The sequence below is a fragment of the Crotalus tigris genome, unplaced genomic scaffold (assembly GCF_016545835.1).
Source record: "Crotalus tigris isolate CLP2741 ecotype Arizona unplaced genomic scaffold, ASM1654583v1 scf7180000017774.6281472, whole genome shotgun sequence".
Lineage (NCBI taxonomy): Eukaryota > Metazoa > Chordata > Lepidosauria > Squamata > Viperidae > Crotalus > Crotalus tigris.
In genome coordinates, this window is record NW_024096625.1 from 6119427 (window position 1) to 6141062 (window position 21636).

At 38.1% G+C, this 21636-nt stretch overlaps 1 protein-coding gene across 2 annotated transcripts in view; it reads right to left on the reverse strand.

Annotated features, from left to right (window-relative positions):
• Positions 1-21636, reverse strand: part of DNAH11 (dynein axonemal heavy chain 11) — a 220978-nt gene that overhangs the window by 140906 nt on the left and 58436 nt on the right. For both annotated transcript variants that reach the window (XM_039342134.1, XM_039342133.1), the window contains exons 35-43: positions 21415-21531; positions 19928-20066; positions 17759-17851; positions 16957-17151; positions 16249-16326; positions 10160-10292; positions 9111-9238; positions 7785-7933; positions 6617-6767 (exon numbers count right to left, since the gene is read on the reverse strand). In XM_039342134.1, the coding sequence (XP_039198068.1) occupies positions 6617-6767; positions 7785-7933; positions 9111-9238; positions 10160-10292; positions 16249-16326; positions 16957-17151; positions 17759-17851; positions 19928-20066; positions 21415-21531 (1183 nt within the window). The remainder of the gene's footprint in view (positions 1-6616; positions 6768-7784; positions 7934-9110; positions 9239-10159; positions 10293-16248; positions 16327-16956; positions 17152-17758; positions 17852-19927; positions 20067-21414; positions 21532-21636) is intronic.

The window sequence follows — 21636 nt, forward strand, 5'->3', positions numbered from 1 at the left end:
GTACTACCCTTGGCAGAAAGATAATTGGTAGCGCTGCTGTCAGAATCCAATTATATTTCATCTTTAATTATCAAACATAGAAACTCCCAATTCTGCCTTCTCTGGATTCTGCCATAAGAGGGAGAAAAGGGGGAGAGCAAAGGGGCTTTATGGCCCTCACTTCCTTCAGCACACTTCAAAGGACTGAATGTGTGTTTATTGTGGCCTCTAAGCTTTAACATATCAAAGAAGAGTAATTGCCTTTCATGTAGTTATCTGAAGTCTCCATCCAGACGGAAGAAGAAAGGGGATGGAATTGTGATACTTGAAACTATCACTGGAAGGGGGGTTGATTGGGTGGGACTACTGGGGAACCCCTTAAAACCTTGAATGGGAGAGCTTGAACCCCAAGTCCTGTCTAGCATGCCTGCAACCATTTTCTCTTAATAAAGGATTCCTGTTGGAAGAATATTCCAAGAGTTCTGTCTTCTTAAGATGCAAAGTGGGGTGGGTCCTTACATTAGACAGGACTTGCAAAATTAATCCACCTGGAAGGTAGACCCTTGCCGGGGGATTTTGCAAAAATTTACCATGTCAGACAACGAAGCAAGAGAGGGAGAAAACTCCCTGGAAAGAGAGCCGCTGACCCAGTTGGAACCTTGCCAGATGTTGGGATCCGAGAGGCCAGATTTCTCAGAAGAAGAAGTGGTGGAGACACAGGACCACAAGCCTCGCTGGTCGATGGGCGTTGGAAAGAAAAGCGAGTGGGGAAAGGAATCAAGAAAAGTGACCCTGAGACGGGGGACCAAGCAACCAGAATGGAAGCAGGAGATGGAGAAATCCCTGCACGCAAGTGAAGAGGGAGGAAGCTGTATGCCGTACTCAGACTGGATCCTAGAGAGAGCTATTGACCTGATGAAGAGAACTCTCAGCTCCCTAGGAGAGGAGATTCCTGAGCCCTACGCCCGCCCCAGTTCCTGGAGCCACAAAGGGAGAGACACCGAGGGGGACGTGGAACCTGCAACCCCAGGGACATTTACTGATCCAGGAGCTCCCACCCCCTACCGGACCACAGATGGAAATCTGGACGGAAGACACTACCACCCACAATGGAGGCACCGATCCATTCCAAGACGTCCACCGTTGGAGGTGAAATTCAAAGGGGAGCCAACACGCTTGGGGTTTTTCCTAACCCAAGTCCTCAGCTACATGGAGGAATATGGGCAGGACATCCCCAGCGACAAAGCCCGCATCCGGATCGTGCAATCTGCCCTGGATGGACCAGCTGCAGATTGGGTGGTGAACCTGCATGACTCCAATGCCCCAGAACTCAGTAACTTCAACCGTTTCATGTCCTCGTTGAGAAGACGGTTTGAAGACCCCCTGGCTGATCGCAAAGCCCGTGAAAGAATAACAACGATGAGGCAGGGCAAACGCCCAGTGGCTGAGTATACACAAGAATTCCGAGCCATTGCCAGCAAACTGAATTGGCCAGAAGACATCCTCCTTGGCCGTTTCAAAGACGGACTAAACTATGATCTATATGATGCTTGCCTGCCCCGAGGAGACCCACATCGACTTGAGGAATGGTACGTCTTGGCAGAGGAAGCAGAGATCGACATATTGAAGAGGCATCGCCGAGGAAAACAATGGAGCCGCCCCCCGCCTGAGCTGACACACCAACCGGTGAAATCATCGGATACAGCCAAGAAGCAGATGGGGTGTTTCAAGTGCGGAAGAGAAGGGCATCGAGCTGTAGAATGCCGCTCAAAGGCCCCCCAGCACAACCCAGACAGATCCCCAATCAACAAACCCAGAGGGTATTCAGCTAAGCCAAAAGAAACAGCCATGAAAATGATGGAAATTGCAGAAAACCCCACCTCTGCTCACCAAGGGGAAAGAACTCCAGCCTACACCACAGGGACGGTGGATGCCTCAGATGACAGCTCGGAAGGCGAACCCCTGGTAAGTGGACGCATCACACCCATCTTCAAAACAGTGACTATATTAATCCCCCCCATGCCCGAAGCTGTGAAGGTGAAAGCCTTAATAGACTCTGGCTGCACCCGCTGCCTCATTAGCCCAACACTAGTGGGGAATCTGGGCATCCCATCCAGGAGACTGGAACAACCAATCTCATTTGGCCAGCTAGATGGATCCATAGCAGGGGGGGTGCCAGCTACCCTAGCCACTCTGCCAATACACCTCTCCCTGGGCAACCATGAAGAGGACTTAACGTTTGTGGTGACCCCAGGTATGGAATGCCCAATGATTCTAGGGATGGAATGGTTGAAAAAATGGAACCCCTGGGTAAATTGGAGGACGACAGAAATCAAATTCCCGAAGGGGGACCCTATGGACTTAAAACCCCAAGAGAGGCTACCAGAATCAAGAATAGAAAAAGCATCCATAGGAGAGGAAAAAAGATTAACAGAAATACCAGAGGAATATAGGGACCTTGCTGAAGTCTTCAGTGAGGAGAGGGCGAATGAGCTTCCCCCCCACCGACCCACAGACTGTACCATTGAATTCAAGCCTGGGGCAAAACTCCCGAAGCCCAGATTATACTCCATGAGCCCAAAGGAGAAGGAGGAAATGGAAAGATTTATAAAAAAAAACCTGGAGAGAGGTTTCATTGAACCAGCTAAGCCTAAAGTGGCTGCCCCGGTCCTTTTTAGAGAGAAGAAGGATGGCTCTTTACGTTTATGCGTGGATTATAGGGCCCTGAACACAATCAGTGAAAGCAACCTATACCCGCTGCCCCTCATGAAAGACATGCTGTCACACCTATCGAAAGGGAAAATTTTTTCTAAACTAGACTTAAGGGAAGCTTACTATCGCGTGAGAATCAAGGAAGGGGACGAATGGAAGACTGCATTTAACTGCCCCATGGGGTGCTATCAATTCAAAGTCTTTGCCATTTGGATTACAAGGGGGCCCTGCAGTCTTATGCATTAATCAATGACGTTCTAAAGGGAGCACTGTTTAAGGGGTCCTTGTTTAACTTGGACGACATCTTATCTTTACCGAAACAAAGAAGACACGTCAAACTTGTCAGAGCGGTTTTAAAGAAGCTGCGAGCCGCTCACCTATATGCCAAACTCTCAAATGCGAATTCCACCAGGAAAGGATAGACTACCTAGGCTATCGCATATCCCCACAGGGCATTGAAATGGACCCAGAGAAGGTCAGAGCAGTATTAGAATGGGCACCACCCCGCACAAGAAAACAACTACAAAGTTTCCTGGGCTTTGCAAATTTTTACCGCCAATTCATCCCCTCATTTGCACAGATAGCCTTGCCCCTCACTAACTTACTAAAAACGAAGGGAACATCCTCAGTAAAACCTAGCCAGCCACTAACATGGACAATGGAGTGCCAAGCAGCGTTTGAGAGACTAAAGAGACTTTTTTCTGCCGAACCAGTACTAAGGCACCCAGATATGGACAAGCCCTTCATAATACAGGCAGATGCAAGTGATGTGGCAGTGGGGGCTGTGCTATTACAAGAAAATGATGATGCAGTATTGCAACCCTGTGCATATACATCTAAGAAACTCACGGAAACAGAACAGCGCTGGCCCGTATGGGAGAAGGAGGCTTATGGGATACGTTGGGCATTACTCACGTGGCGACAGTTCCTGGAAGGCAACAAAATCCCCTTCCAGGTATGGACTGATCACAAAAATTTAGAAGCCCTGAAAACTTCCAGGAAACTCAATCCCAAACAAGCCCGCTGGTCCCAGCATTTTCACCAATTCCAATTTAAGCTCAAACATTTACCAGGAAGAAAGAACTTCCTGGCAGATGCTCTATCTCGCATGCCTCAATATAACAGCGCACGAACCACAGACTCTAGACCAATAATGGCAGAATCACAACTGGCAGCGCCAGTAACCACAAGAACCCAAGCCAAAATAAAACCACAACTGGACAGCCAAACTGGGATTGAATTCAGAAAAAGTTTGGAAACAGATGATTGGTTCCAGAAAAACAAACATGTGTGCACAATGAGAGACGGATTGCCTTGGGTAGGGGAAAAGTTATATATACCAACAACTCAAAGACTAACTTTCATGCAACTTTGCCATGACACAAAATCAGCAGGGCATTTTGGATTTGTAAAAACTTTACACTTAATTAAACGGCAATTTTGGTGGCCATCAATAAAAAAGGACATATAAAGTTATGTTGCCAGCTGCCCAACCTGTGCATCAGCAAAGAGGTTGCAAGGGAAATCGCCAGGGCTGTTACAACCAGTGGCAAGTCCCTCAGCCCCCTGGAGGGAAATAGCCATGGATTTTATAGTGGAATTGCCTGAAAGCAATGGGAATACTGTTATCTGGACAGTCACGGACCTATTTTCCAAACAGGTGCACTTTATCCCTTGCCAAAAAATTCCCACTGCAAAGGCCTTAGCAAAACTTTTTATCCAGCACATTTACAGATTGCACGGGGCACCCCAACGCATCATCTCTGATAGGGGAGTGCAATTTACGTCTACATTTTGGAAGGAATTTTTATCCCTCTTAGGGACCACTCAGGGACTGACATCTAGCCATCACCCTCAGACAGATGGACAAGCGGAACGCTGCCAGTCGGTACTTGAGCAATATTTGAGATGTTTTTTAAATTTCCAACAGAGTGATTGGACGGACTTACTTCCTTTTGCAGAAGTTGCCTACAATAATGCAGTCCACTCCAGCACAGGCTACACTCCTTTTCAAATAGCCAACGGCCAAAGTTTCAACCCTATGCCAGAGTTAACCCCAAAAGAACCAACGATCCCTTCACTGAAAGAATGGATGGAAAGCCTACAAAACACCTGGCCAATAGTCAGAAAATCACTAGATGAAGCTAGGCGGGCATACAAAGCACAAGCCGATAAAAAAAGGGTTGAGCCTACACCATTCATTATAGGAGAAATGGTGTACTTATCTACAAAATACCTAAAGTCCCTACAGCCCTGTAAAAAACTTGGACCAAAATATATAGGACCTTTTCCAATTAAAAGAATCATAAATCCAGTAACAGTAGAATTAGAATTACCCAAAAATCTCAGGCAAATACACCCAATTTTTCATTGCAGCTTGCTGAAAAGAGAGCATCAGTCACCTCTACGGCCAAAAATCCCCCCCCCACCACCTCCAATCATGGTGGAGGGGGAACAACACTTCGAAATAAAAGAGATCCTTGACTCTAGGAGATATCGTGGAACAACTCAGTACCTAGTTGCCTGGAAACACCTCCCTGCCTCACAAAATGAGTGGGTCCATAAACGTCACGTCAGAGCCCCGAAGCTATTGAAGAAGTTTCACACAGAGTATCCTAACAAGCCTAACTAAATTTTTTACTTGTGTTTTCTTTCAGGTGGATCTCTCTTATTGTTAAGAGGGGCCGGATGTCAGAATCCAATTATATTTCATCTTTAATTATCAAACATAGAAACTCCCAATTCTGCCTTCTCTGGATTCTGCCATAAGAGGGAGAAAAGGGGGAGAGCAAAGGGGCTTTATGGCCCTCACTTCCTTCAGCACACTTCAAAGGACTGAATGTGTGTTTATTGTGGCCTCTAAGCTTTAACATATCAAAGAAGAGTAATTGCCTTTCATGTAGTTATCTGAAGTCTCCATCCAGACGGAAGAAGAAAGGGGATGGAATTGTGATACTTGAAACTATCACTGGAAGGGGGGTTGATTGGGTGGGACTACTGGGGAACCCCTTAAAACCTTGAATGGGAGAGCTTGAACCCCAAGTCCTGTCTAGCATGCCTGCAACCATTTTCTCTTAATAAAGGATTCCTGTTGGAAGAGCTATTCCAAGAGTTCTGTCTTCTTAAGATGCAAAGGGGGGTGGGTCCTTACAGCTTGCCACTGGTAGACTACCACACTATAAACCTGCACTATAAACTGCATCTCACAAGCGTCATGATAAAAATGGACTAGAGAATCACACCGAAACTTGCCTTTACTACATCTATATATCTCAGACACATAGAATAAAAGAACCTATATTATCCCTTTTCCTAGTGCTTTCCTAGGCTTGAGAATTATTTATTCATGATATCCCCACCTTATCTGGATTCAATTTTAGTTTTCTAGCCCTCATTCCATTCATTATTTCCTAAAGAGAGCTATTGATGATTTATAGGATTTCCTCAGTTTCAAGACATCATAGCTTAAATTTCTGGATTACCATTCCAAGGACTTTATATAAATATTGATCATCAGAAGAGCAAGTCAAGAACCTGGTAGAACCACACAACAAGGGTATTGATATGACTATTGCCAAAGAGGGATCTCTCATAGTTATTTTGGAGAGGTAATAATGAAGAAGGAATATAATCATTATAACCAGAAGGCACCTGAATTCTTCAGGTGGATATCACGATGGACACTTTTTTTTTTAGAATGAAAAAAATATTTATTGATTTTCTGCTTGTATTGATTCTAAACTTTTATAATTTCTCATCAAAAGATACTTTACACATGAATATAATATGGTTGTATGTTACAGCACATTTTCCATAGCCATTAGGATAGCATAGTTCTCAATAAAAAATACTTCCCTATTTGTATATGTTATTATTTGACTATGCATCACTTCATTGATTAAATCTGATACAGTGAAAGTCATACCTGCACAATGCTATTCTCAGAGATGGGAATTATAGTTTTAAAGTTTTTTCTGAGTTGATCCAAACATGGAGGAACATATTTATCAAAGAGAATAGTCAAATTTGCTTTTTCAGATTGATATCTCCTTGATTCTATCCAACTTGCAACATATCTGGAAAAGAAAAATCCAGTGATTTCTCCCAAGATCTGTATGTCATAATACAGAGGCTAGCAACAATTTTCCATACTAGGAAGGCAGAAGGGCACTTGTTCAATACTAATACTGTCTGTACCGAATGAATATTACCTGGTTCTTAAAGTACTAGCGGTAACCCTATCAGAATACTTTAAGGCTTAGCACTAAGTATTCATAGGTGTCTTTTGGGTATTATTCAATGCCTTTCTAACTTAATTTTTAAAACAATGACTTTAATTGAAAAAAAAGTTAATGGAAAGTTGGCATGCTGCAAAAGAAAGTGTCGTACTCCAGAATATTATGTGTATAAAGGAAAACTTCCATATAGGTCTTATTGGTTATTCCTAAGGAAACTAAAACAATGGCTGCAAAGGGTACTTTGTTCATTTGCCCAGAAACAAGGCAAAGTTCATCTGAGAAGATTAGAGAGAATAGTTGCAAGTTTCTTCACATTCAGCAGAGGAACAATTTTGTTAACATATATAAGCCTTTCTATGGCTGCAATTTTATTAAGTATCTCTGACGTGGTCTCAAAATTTCAGATGTCTCCAGTCTGCCATTGAGTATTTCGGCAATCAGACAATATTGAATAAATTTCTGATTTTCAATAATACTGGAGCATGTTTTAAAGAGAATTGTAGGCAGCACAATACATTGTAGCTGAATTAAATGAATGCATATAATTTAATCAGTTGAAATATTAATGATCTGTTTTTCAAATAAAAAGCTTTAAGGTAACTAACAACAGTAGAAACTTATGTCAATAATTTTATAATAATTACAATATATTTTATACATTTTACAATATATAATAATAATTATAATATATAATAACAATAATGTTGATCAGAGAAGCAGAAATAGGCCATAAAAAAGAAAACCCTTAAAGCAATTTGGATGACGGTTGCCTTAGTTTGTAATCTGGTGACATTGCATGTTTCATATTAAACTGAAAAGCTCTTATGCAAGAATAAGTTAATAAAGATTACGTACGGATTCCAACCAAGATCCTGTGGATTTACATACAGAATTCCTGCTCTTGACACTGTAGCAGGGGTGGCTGTTTTCAAATGGTGTATCTCAAATAGCAGTCGCATTGATGGAGTCAGAGGGACCCGTTCGTTGCTGGCAAGTGTCAGCACCTACAAATGAGCAGAAGGGTGTAATGTTACTCTCACAAGAGAACCCACTGCATTCATTTTTATAGTAATTTAAAAATATATTTCTGATTTTATTTTATAATGCTCACTTCATGTCTAAGGATTGATTAATAAATTCAATACATTTTGAGTTCATAAACAAAGACCCAATCAATTACAAAGAATGCTATCAAATTCTAAAGGAAGAATACAGCACAAGTTCATATTTAAGGTTATGATTAAATATTTGAAAAAACAGAATTAGTTGTACATGGTTTGTAATCTCTCTATTTAAAAGATTGTCAATCTCCACATAGAAAACAATTCTAATTTACATAAAATATATTGTCTTTACACATATATATCTACACCAGCAATAGACAATCTAGTGTTCTTCAGATTTTCTTCAGATCACTTACAGTCTCTTGTTTTTTGTTATACTGGTTAAAACCAGTAGAAGCTAAAGTACTAAATCTCTGGTGTATTTCTGATCACAGATACTTGATCTGTGCTAAAGGATTGATTTTCAAGAGAACTTCTAGAGAAAAAAAATGATAGATTGATGGTGGCTCTGCAAAAAGCAGAACCAATGCAAAGAATGAGGTACCAGTGAGTAGACCACCTCTTTGAACTTTTTCAGACAAAGAGAGATTACCTAAAGGTGCTCTAGACAGTTGTTCCTCTTGAGGAGACTTAATACAAGGATCAATTTCTAAATCACAGAAAATCTTGAATTCCCACCAATTCAACAAATTACAAGAGGATTTGGACATATATATATCTTCATTCCCTTTTCTTTTCTGAAAAGTACCAGTACTAGGATATAATTTAATTGCAGAAATTAATGTTAACAAGATTAGTTAACAAGCTCAGTTTCTAGCACCAAGGTCATAAAACTCAGGCTTGTTTTATCTCAGTTTAATCATCAATGCAGAATACGAAAGCATAACTTTCTACTTTATTAAACAAAGTGTAGTTTTAAAAAATGCAATTACTCAACTTTTAGTGTAATAACAAACCATTACCAAAAATATTTCTAACTGGCTTTTTTGATACATCACAGAAAGGAACTGAATGTTTCATTGAATCTCAGTCACATATAAAAATCATTTCAGGGGGGGGGGGACAAAGAAAATGAATGTTAAAGAAAAAAAATGAAAATGTATTTTCTTATGCTCACCTTATTATCATCCATAACAGTATTGAGTGATTCAATCCACATAGGATCTATGTCCCCATCTAAGACAATCCATTTTGGCCAATTATGGCTCATATTTGCTTGCTCTCTCAAAAGAGAGGAAAAGAGTCCTGAGAAATGCATGTAAATAGATTTTGATAATAATATTTAAATGAGAAAAAGCAAAAGTTTCTTTCTCAGATGCAAAAGAGTCTGAAAATAGACACAACTGTTTACATGCATGCACATGAGTTTTACTAAAGGTTTCTTTCAAATGCATACTTCATTTGGGGTAAGATCAAAAATTGTAATCCTATACGTCTAGGTTAAGTGATTCTACAGTGGCTGAAATAAAATTATATTGCCTGTCTAGTTGTGTAGCACAATATAATGAGATTATATTAGCACATGGATACATCCATATAAAACTCTGACATCTAGGAAATAACATATGGGGAATATGCAGAAGGTATCAGATAAGAAATCTTATAATCTATGTACGAAGAAAAAACATTTAATGTTTTTCCTATATGAAGTATTAAGTAATATGTAATGTTGAGATGTACCATCTGAAAGAGGATTTTATCTATAGTAGCATTTATGGCATTATTTATAAATAGAATATAATAACTTTTCTCTATGCTGATGTTATCAGGGTTCTAGTTTGTTTTAAATAATACTTTGCTTGATTTTATTTCTATTGATTGAGTGATAAACACAGATAAAAATTAAAAACTGGCAAATAAAAAATAGCATGACATGAAGTCTTTTAACATGCTATTTATGTGTACAGAGAAAAAAAATAAGCATAGTCTCTATTGATCTGTGATAGGAAATAGAAAATTTAAAAATCCATATTCTGATATTTATCCTGCATGGTTTAACCATGTATGCACTTACAGAACATAACAATTTTGGGATGATTTTTTACCCAACATATCATATAGCTAACAATTAAGAGTAGCTGGGATCCAATGCAACTAAAAAAACATCAAATTGGAGGAGTTGATATAAAAGTCACAATAATAACTATTATAATATATTTCACTTGCCATCTTTCCATTCTCTTGTAGCATGTTGTATGAATCCAAAGAGCTCATCAGTAGTCACAGCCTTGGGGTTCAAATCATTCCAAACAGGCTTGTGCTTCATGTTCATATAAGTCTTATTCAGGGTTTTCAGAATCTGTTAAATAGAAAAAGAACGAAAAGAAAGAAAAAGAAACTGAACCTTAACTTTTGAGGAAAAGTGTTTTTTTAAAACATAAATATGAATATTTCTATAAAATCTTGATCTTTGGACTGTATTTCAGAGGCTGGTTTTTAAGGACTTCAAGAGACATTAAGCATGGGAAAAGATCATCTAAAACCTTTCCCCACAAATCTAGAATTACATAATTATTAATTCTACACCTTATAGTTTTTCTCATGATTGGTTTTCATTCACACCTGCCAAAATTATTTCTGTTCACATTTTAACAGTGGTTCCATAATTTGCAAGTTTAGAAATGGCAATGGGGCAAAAATGATTGTGCATATTAGTTTCACTCTGAGAATAAACAAGAATAAGGGAGAAATGATAAACATAAAGAGAAATTGTTCTTCAGAAAAAATCAAAGAGAAACCATAAATTAGAATTCAGTAAGCTTTCATTTCCTCTAAAAAGTAACCCTGAATTGTTAATAATTTTATCCGTGATCTGCCCTTACTTTTTCATTAATGAATTCATTCATTGGCCACTCATTGACCATGCAATTGTGGACAGCTAACAACCATATAATAATAATAATAATAATAATAATAATAATAATAATAATAATAATAATAATAATAACAACAACAATAATAATAATGCAATCAATAGGCAGACCAGAAAAATAATGACAATGAATCATGCCCTTCATCCACGCAGTGACATTGATAGACTTTATCTACCAAGGCAAATAGGTGGGCGTGGAATGCTACAAGTACATCAGATGGTTGAAGAAGAAAAAATGGCTTTGGAAGAATATCTGAAGAACAATGATGAAGATGCACTGAAATTAGTATATCAGGAAGGCTTACTAACTACTGGAGAGACCAAACTGGCCTACAAGAAAGACCAAATGAAGAACAGAATAGAGGCATGGGAAGACAAAGCACTACATGGCCAACACATGAAAAAAATAGCTGGGAAAGCAGATAATAATAAAACCTGGCAATGGCTAAGAGCAGGAAAATTGAAGAAAGAGACCGAGGGACTAATTCTGGCTGCACAAGACCAAGCCTTAAGGACAAATGCATATAAAGTCAAAATTGAGAAGACAGCAACAGACAGTAAGTGCCGCCTATGCAAAGAAGCTGAAGAAACAGTGGACCACCTGGTAAGCTGTTGCAGAAGATTGCACAGATTACAAGCAGCGGCATGACAAAGTAGCAACAATGGTGCATTGGAAGATCTGCAAAAAATATCATTTGCCTGTAAGCAAAAACTGGTGGAATCATAAAATAGAGAAAGACATAGAAAATGATAAAATTAAACTGCTCTGGGACTTCAGAATTCAAACAGACAAGCACCTGCAACATAACACCCCAGACTTAACAATTGTCGATAAGAAAGACAAAAGAGTCTGGATAGTGGATGTGGCAGTGCCTGGAGATAGCAGAATAGAAGAGAAAGAACTGGAGAAGATAATAAAATACAAAGACCTACAAATAGAAATAGAAAGACTGTGGCAAAAGCAAGCAAGGGTAGTACCAATAGTCATAGGCTCCTTGGGTGCAATCCCAAAACAACTGGAGCACCACTTGAACACAATTGGCATTGACAAATTCGCTATTAGTCAATTGCAAAAGGCGGCCTTATTAGGAACTGCTTCATCCTGCGACGATATCTGTAATCCATCAAACATCCCATCTGCCTATCCCAGGTCCTGGGATAGGCCGATAGTAACAAATGCCCAAATCCGTCCGAACTCTGGCTGACTGTGCGTGATCGATATAATAATATGCATAATAATAAAACCTGGCAATGGCTAAGAGCAGGAAAATTGAAGAAAGAGACCGAGGGACTAACTCTGGCTGCACAAGACCAAGCCTTAAGGACAAATGCATACAAAGTCAAAATTGAGAAGACAGCAACAGACAGTAAGTGCCGCCTATGCAAAGGAGCTGAAGAAACAGTGGACCACTTGGTAAGCTGTTGCAAGAAGATTGCACAGACTGATTACAAGCAGCGGCATGACAAAGTAGCAACAATGGTGCCTTGGAAGATCTGCAAAAAATATCATTTGCCTGTAAGCAAAAACTGGTGGGATCATAAAATAGAGAAAGTCATAGAAAATGATAAAATTAAACTGCTCTGGGACTTCAGAATTCAAACAGACAAGCACCTGAAACATAACACACCAGACTTAACAATTGTCGATAAGAAAGACAAAAAAGTCTGGCTAGTTGGACGTGCATTAGCCTGGAGATAGCTAACATAAGAGAAGACTGGAGAAGATACAAATACAAGCTCTACAATAGAAATAGAAAGACTGTGGCAAAAGCAAGCAAGGGTAGTACCAATAGTCATAGGCTCCTTTGGTGCAATCCCAAAACAACTGGAGCACCACTTGAACACCATTGCCATTGACAAATTCGCTATTAGTAAATTGCAAAAGGCGGCCTTATTAGGAACTGCTTCCATCCTGCGACGATATCTGTAATACCATCAAACATCCACATCTGCCTATCCCAGGTCCTGGGTAAGGACTCGATAGGTAGACAAAATGCCAAATCCAGTCTGAACATCTGGCTGACTGTGCGATAATCCATAATAATAATAATCATCGCCTTGTGTGCAATCCCAAAACAACTGGAGCACCTCTTGAACACCATTGGCATTGACAAATTCACCATTAGTCAATTGCAAAAGGCGGCCTTACTAGGAATTGCTTCCATCCTGCGATGATATCTGTAATACCATCAAACATCCACATCTGCCTATCCCAGGTCCTGGGTAAGGACTCGATAGGTAGAAAAAATGCCAAATCCAGTCTGAACATCTGGCTGACTGTGTGATGATTAATCAATAATAATAATAATAATAAGTTTGGACTTGGAAAATGTGCTGTATTATCCATGCAATGAGGAAAAATGAAAAAATAGAAGAAATAGATCTAGGAAATGGAAGTATTGTGAAAGCACTAGCAAAGGATGATGGTTACAAATACCTAGGCATATTGGAAGCAGATAACATCTTGAATGGAAAAGTCAAAGAGTCAACGCAAAAGGAATGCATCAGGAGAGCCCGCAAAATATTAAAATCAAAGCTGAATGCTGGAAACATAATTAAAGCCATTAATACATGGGCATGTATTAAAAAAAATACATGGGCAGTCCCAGTGATACGTTACCCAGCTGGAATTATCAACTGGACTTTGGCTGAACTGGAAAATCTAGACCGGAAAATGTGTAAACTTTTGAATATGCATGACGCTCTACATGTCCACAAAGTGACATCAACAGGTTGTACCTGCCAAGAAAAATAGGGGGCAGAGGACTATTGCAAATCCATCAAACTGTAAAAGAAGAAAAATGAAGTTTGAATGATTATGGGAATCAAAGTACAGAAAAACTGCTGCAAGCTGTGAAAACAGAGAGCACTATAAAAATAACAGAAACAAAGGCAGAATATAAGGAAAAATGGCTGGATGACAGATTAAATAGGTGGAAAACCAAAGCTTTGCATGGACAGCATTTGAAAAACATTGAAGGAAAATGTGATAACAGCTTGACATGGGCATGGCTTAAGATGGGAACCATCAAGAAAGAAATAGAAGGCTTAATATTGGCTGCTCAAGAACAAGCACTACAAACTAATGCCATGAAAGCGAAGATACAAAAATCCACTGACAATCCAAATTGCCGATTTTGCAATGACAAAGTTGAAACTGTTTCACATCTAATCTGTGAGTGCAGCAAAATCGCGCAAAGTGATTATAAAGCTAGACATGACCGAGTTGCTAAATTAATCCACTGGGCATTGTGTAAAAAATACGACTTGCATGTGTCCGAAAAGTCATGGGAACATAGGGTGGAAAAGTTGTTGAGAATGAGAGGGTGAAGATCTTGTGGGACTTCTGAATATAGACAGATTGCCATTTGGAACACAACACGCCAGATATTGCAGTTGTAGAGAACTGAAGCATACAGCTGATTGATATCACTGTACCAGGAGATGCCAGAGTGAAAAAAAAAGAACTGGAAAAAATTATGAAATATCACGACCTGGTCATCAAAACTGCGCAATTATGGATAAAATGTGTAACAGTGATATCCATTGTCATTGGGGCACTGGGAACTATGTCCAAAAACTTTGCAAAATACATCAAGAAACTGCAGCTTCCTGCAATAACTCCAGCAATGTTACAAAAAACTGCGCTATTCGGAACATCTTACATTTTAAGGAGGTACCTGGTTGACACCTAGGATGCTGGTAGCAACCCGTGTCAACCATCAGTGCCAGCCAATTTGAATGTTCAATTGACTGAGGTTCATGTTTAATGAATAAAAGATATCATCATCATCATCATCATCATCATGTTGGAAGGGACCTTGGCGTTCTTCTAGTCCAACTCCCTGCTCAGGCAGGAAACTTTATACCATTTCAGACAAATGGTTGTCCAGTCTCTTCTTAAAAACTTCCAGTGTTGGAGCATTCACAACTTCTGGAGGAAGGTTTTTCCACTGATTAATTGTTCTAACTGTCAGGAAATTTCTCAGTTCTAAGTTGCTTCTCTCTTTGATTAGTTTCCATCCATTGCTTCTTGTCCTGCCTTTTGGTGCTTTGGAGAATAGTTTGACTCCCTCTCCTTTGTAGCAACCCCTGAGATATTAGAACACTGCTATTATATCATCTCTAGTCCTTCTCTTCATTAAACTAGACATACCCAATTCCAGCAACCATTCTTTATATGTTTAAACCTCCAGTCCCCTAAATATCTTTGTTGCTCTTTTCTGTACTCATTCTAGAGTTTCAACATCTTTTTTACATCATGGTGACCAAAACTGGATGCAGTATTCCAAATGTGGCCTTACCAAGGTATTATAAAGTGGTATTATCACTTCACATGATCTTGATTCTATCCCTCTGTTAATGTAGCTTTGTACTGTGTTGGCTTTTTTGGCAGCTGCAGCACACTGCTGGCTCATATTTAAATCATTGTCCACTAGGACTCCAAGATCCCTCTCACAGTTACTACTATTGAGTAAGGTATTCCTATACTATACCTGTGCATTTGGTTTTTCTTGCCTAAATGTAGAACCTTACTTTTTTCACCATTGAATTTCATTTTGTTACATAGCACCCAATGTTCAAGTCTGTCAAGATCCTTCTGTATCTTAAGCTATCTTCTGAAGTGTTGGCTATTCCTGCCAGTTTGGTGTCATCTGCAAATCTATCCACTCATCCAAAGCATTGATGAAGATGTTGAAGAGCATTGAGGCCAGAACAGACCCCTGGGACACCCCACCACACATTTCCCTCCATGTAGATGCAGTTCCATTGAGGACTTCATATTGAGTGTGGTTGATCAGCCAGCTATAAATCCATCTGGTGATGATGCAGTCTAACCTACATTTTTCTATCTTATCAAGTAATAGGTTGTGGTCTACTTTATCAAATGCCTTATTGAAGTTCAAGTAAATCTAAAAATCTAGAAATCAATATGGCAATTAAAATGGCCATTAAAATATGCTAATATTTTAGTATTTATAATTAATAAAGTCTATGCTCAAATAATTATATAAACTATGTAAAACTGGCTTATCTAACCTTCTGGACCAATGCCTGGGGCAAGAGCTAGATTTTCAGTGCCTTATAAAAGATAGTTCATAAGATGCTATTGCATCAAAAATGTTAGGATTTTTTCCCCCAAAACAAACTGTTTTTTGATTTGATTATTCCCTAGGTAGTCTTAATTCCCAAAGGAAAAAAGAATCACTTCCTTATCATGATTAGCTTGATCATAACAATTTTTAACTACTGGAATTTCACATTAATGCAAAAATATTGATGGCCTTAAATGAAGTAAAAGCAAATAATATTTTGCCACTTTGCCTGGAAAATAATATTTTCAACGAAATAATAGTTGAAATTAGGAAGGATATACTTGTACCTTGCTTTTTCCTGTTCCTGCATTTCCTATTACAAAGACAGAATGACGCACAGCCAGCAATTCCTCAAGCTGAACAACCTGCCAATAGTAACAATAATAATAGTAATAATAGTAATAATCCCCCAGTGAGACACTACCTTGATGTGGTTGTGGGGTTTGTGTGCTCTGAGGACATACTCAACCATACTGGACAGGTCTCATCTGAGGAGTCAGACAAAGACTGTCTCTCCCATAAAAAATATAGTGAAACGTAAATTTGGGAAAGCCCTATTGGCTCGGATGTTGCCTGGGTTAACAAGGTCCGTGCTAGATGTTGGAGTTCCTGGATATCTGGTGAAAAATGTGCTACAGAACTCAGGACTGTTGGCTGAGCAACCAAGGCCAGCAACTGCAGAATTGTTTAACACTGATAGTTAAGTACCAGCAGTACTAAATTATTTAAGAAAAAACAGAATAGGGGCAGGAATTGTATTCCTATGACAAATTAGTGCATGTGAGACATTTTATGATAATATGCTTATATTCCAATTAACACTGAATTACTAACAGACATTACTGCAACTGAAAGACTAACATTTTAAGGACACTATGAGAACACAGTAAGGTCAATAAGGATAACTTCATACCCAGCACAACCTGTCTGCAATTATTTTGATTTAATTTTTTTACAGAGTGTAATTAAAAGCAGTGGATTTTTTTTTTTTTTACTTTCAGAATGAAAGTCTCCTCAGGCTGTAAGTGAAGCTCCAGGGTAGATTGTTTAACCATCTGTTCAAATTGCAAGTCTCTCTTCCTTGGAACATCCAGAGCTGGAAAGAGGTCACTAATTAAACCCATGAAAATGGGGATATCATCTGTCACTATCTTAGGCAAATTGAAGTCCCTCAAGGCTCGCATAAGTATCTGGAAAGGCAGTAAACCACACATTATTGTACTTAGAAAGATTCTGATCAATTTCATGGTCAAAATATACTTTGAAAAAAAATGCCTAATTAAAATCCAGTTAAAGGGAAATTGTGATGCAATGGCAATGGGAAAAAACTATGGGTATGCATGTGTGAGAATCTCAGCAGTTATACTGCGGCTTCCTAGGGAGGAAGCAGCTCATTCCAGAGAGGGGCTAAAGACAAGAGACTGCACAATCCTGAATAGTACGCGGAGGGAGGAAAACACGCAGGGTAGTCACACTCTAGAGGTGCATCTATTAGGTAGAAAGTTATAACTTTAGTCAAGTGAGATTCTGTCTGTTAGATGTAACAAATACAGCACTGGACTAGACTGGATTTCACTGTGTTGTCCTTTGGACTTAGGTGCCACAGATATGTTATTATCAAAGACAAACTGGAAGAATTGTAGCTTTTCTAATCTGGTGGTGTTGTCTACATGTGCAGGGGAAAGAATTCCCCTGAAATAGCCATGGCAAAATGCCTGTGTGGGAAGTTTCATGGCTAACATGCTTGGGTCTTAGGAAGCAGATTAATGAAGTATATCTTTGCATTATGTTGCATACCTGGTCTTCAGGTCTAGTCTTATCTCCTCGCTTCAGAGAGCCAGCAACTACCAAGACAGATTTAATAGCCCGAAGACCCCAATCATAATGATCCTGTGATGAGATATATTTAAGAAAGTTCAAAAAATCATTTTCCAAATCTACTAACTTATCCACATTATCTTTTTAAAATCTGGAAACTAAGTTGTATTTTTGATATTATATATTTCTATACCAGTGGTCTATGACAGGATGAAATTTTAAAATGAAATATTTAGTCATTCAGATCTAAATTAAATCAGATTAATCAATAAAGTAATCAGGTATAATAAAATACTTAAAATAGCTGTAGTGGTAAATGAAGATGCTCTGATAGCATCTGATTAATAAGGTAATGCTTCCCTACTCTATTAAGTTTGATTTTGAATAAGATATAATAAAATTATTAGTAAGCTAATTATTTTCCATTCCAAAAAACACAATGTATGCACACCATATTTCTACACATAGAAAAGAGTGAAGGAGACAAATACAACAAAAAAGGTTTATGTACAATAAAAAAATGGCATGGAAGATTAAGTAATTTTGGACTACACTCTACTTATGTTACCATAGATTCATGTCCTTTTCTAAATTAACATTTTATTTGTTGGTTATAAAAACAGGAAGAATTTTTTTTTTGCAAACTATTCTTTGCAAAGGTTTTTGTAAGTATAGAGGAGCCATGAAAGCAGTTTGGTGTAATGGTTAAGGCATCAGGCTAGAAATCCAGAAATAGTGAGTTTTAGTCCTGCCTTAGACTTAGAGAGAGCAGGATGACCTTGGGCTTGTCATACCCTCTTGGCCTTAGGAAGAAGCCATGGCAAACCACTTTTGAAAAACATTTTCAAGAAAACTGCAAGGACTTGTCCAAGAATCAGAAACGAAAATAGAAGAAAAAGAAAAAAAAGGAGGGGGTAGCCATACTGTATCACACTAAAAGCTAATTTAATACAATATCCCATTTGGACAACCAAATATAGAAGTTTAGAACAGGATATAAATGCTATAGGAAATTCATTCCATCAATCAATCAATCAATCAATCAGAATAAAGCTGGAAGGGATCTTGGAGGTCTTCTAGTCCAGCTCCTGCTCAAGCAGGAGACGCTATATTGAATAGAATGGAAGAGAATAGAACACAACAGAATAGAATAGAATTGGAAGGGACCTTGGAGGCATTCTAGTCCAGCCCCCTGCTCAAGTAAGAGAACCTATACCATCTCAGACAAGTGACTGTCCAGTCTCTTCTTAAAAACCTCCAGTGATGGAGCACCCACGATTTCTGAAGGCAAGCTGTTTCATTGTCCTCACTGTTAGGAACTTTCTCCTTAATTCCAGGCTGCTTCTCTCTGATCAGTTTCCAACCATTGTTTCTTGTCCTGCCCTCTGGTGCTTTGGAGAATAATTTGATCCCCTCTTCTTTGTGGCAGCCTCTCAATACTGGAAAACTGCTCTCATGTCACCCCTATTTCTTCTTTTCTTTTGACTAGCCAAACCCTAGTCCTGCAGCCATTCTTTATATGTTTTAGTCTCCAAGCCTTGGATCATCTTAGTTGCTCTTCCCTGAACTTTTTCCAAGGTCTCAACATCTTTTTTTTAATATGGTGACCAAAATTGGTTGTAATAGTCCAGGTGTGGTCTCACTAGGGATTTATAAAATGGTACTTAATACTTCGTGTGATCTTGATTCTATGCTGTTTATGCAACCCAGGATTACATTAGCTTTTTTGGCTGCTGCTGGCTCATAGTCAAGTGATCATCCACTGGGACTCAAAGGTCCCTCTCACAGTTACTGTTTTTGAGCCAGGTTTGATTGTCATCATTATATTTTGTGGTGGTGAAGTTCAGAAGATACCAAATAGAGTTGTGAAGAAAATTGGCTACAGTTAACATTAGTTAATATTGTGTTCTAGTATTATATATGAAAGTAAGAGAAAAACCTATCTCTAGTCACTTTCTTCATGCTATGCCATTGAAAACTATATTAACACTTAAGTAACAAATCCAAATAAATTTAACCTGAATTATTTTACAGGACTCTCTTGACTTGTTGATATAATGAATTGGATATATAAAGATAATAAATTCTTTGCTTTCAAAAATATTAATTAGCTTTGTTGAAGCACAAGGTCAAAGTGATATCATTTACCTGCTTAGAGAGAAGCTCTCTACAAAGAGTATACAGGGTAACAAACTTTCTGGCTAACGATCGTGAGTCAATAAACCCTTCAGCAATCAGCATTATTTCACAGATTAGTTCAATGTCAGGGACTACCATTGCACAAGGCCTAAAACAAAATAAAAATAAAATAAAAAAACACACAAAACCAAAATGAGACTATATAATGAGAATAAAAAAACTAACTGCTCCATCTGCCTATCCTACTAGATCCAGTAGAATAGGCATGTTATGGATTCCATCATCTAGGGAGCTACAGTGGGGCCTTTCTCCCAGAGATGAGATCAGCCTCATCACTCCTAAACTTTTGAATATCTGTCAAGAACTGATTTTGTAGCAGAACTGGGAATCCCAGTGATGGCTGAACTTGTGATAATGCTCCACTATTTTTAATACCCCTTTGCCTATTATTATATTTTTTATTTAGTTTCACTTTTATAGTTTTTATATTTTAAACAACTATTATATACACTTTTAGGTAATAGTTGCTGTATATTTGTTCTTTTGTTGTACTGTTGTCTGCTGCCCAGAGTCACCTTCTCTGAGATGAGCAGCATATAAATTTAATAGATAGATAGATAGATAGATAGATAGATAGATAGATAGATAGATAGATAGATAGATAGATAACTTCAAGGTTACATTTACAAATGTAGTTACTGAGCTGAAAACAACAAATACTTATATACTAACTTTCAATATATGGGCAATGGCTGCTTGCTGATTATTAGCATAGTCTATCACGATCTCAAACAAAGCTGAAAATGTTAATTTTCTCAAGTTAGTTTTTATAATACTTTATATATGATCACTTTTGTTACAGAAAATAAATATAAGAAGATGACACTTAATGGATAATCTCCAAGCTGATCTTTTTTTCTGAAATACAAGTAAAAATAAGAAGTTGCATTACTTTGTTTAACCATCTAAGTAACTTCTTTGCTTTACAAAATGCTAAACGTTTGCTAAAGGGAATAAGGAAAGGACTCCTTTCTCATATTTAGTGGAAAAGGTACTGATATTATGTGACTGTTCTCCATTTATACTTTAATATATTTAATGTGTTTATGTAGACAAAAACTGCTCTTCATTAAAGTATATGATAGAGGTTCTTTAAAATAGAAATGAACATGGGAATACGGCTTAGTGCTTCAATTAAAATAATTGAAGCTATTTTAAAGTTATATTTTAACTTTGCTATGATTTTATTTCCAATAGTACAATTCTCTTTTGCATTTAGCAAAAAAGTTAAAAAAGCCCATTTCATCTCCCATATCTTTCTATTGGGTATCAAACCTGCAAACCTCTTTCATTAAATCAATATATTAAAAATAGTTGTAAACTATTGGAAATTAAAGAACTCTTTCATTAAATCAATATATTAAAAATAGTTGTAAACTATTGGAAATTAAAGAATTGACATTAGGGAGCATAAATGTCTTGTCCTTCATCCTTACCTGAATAGAGTTTTAAGATTTTCAGGTAATTCTGTTCGGCCAGCATAGCCTGGATTCATTGTAATAAATATTCCCACTGATGCTTTCAATGTGATGTTTTCTCCAAGGAATATGAATCTGCATTATTAAAGAAATAAATCAGCAAACTTTGTTACAAGTGAAGTAATTGTCTCTGGTTTCAGTTTCCTTGCAAATTGCACTCAAAACACAAAGAAAGTCTAT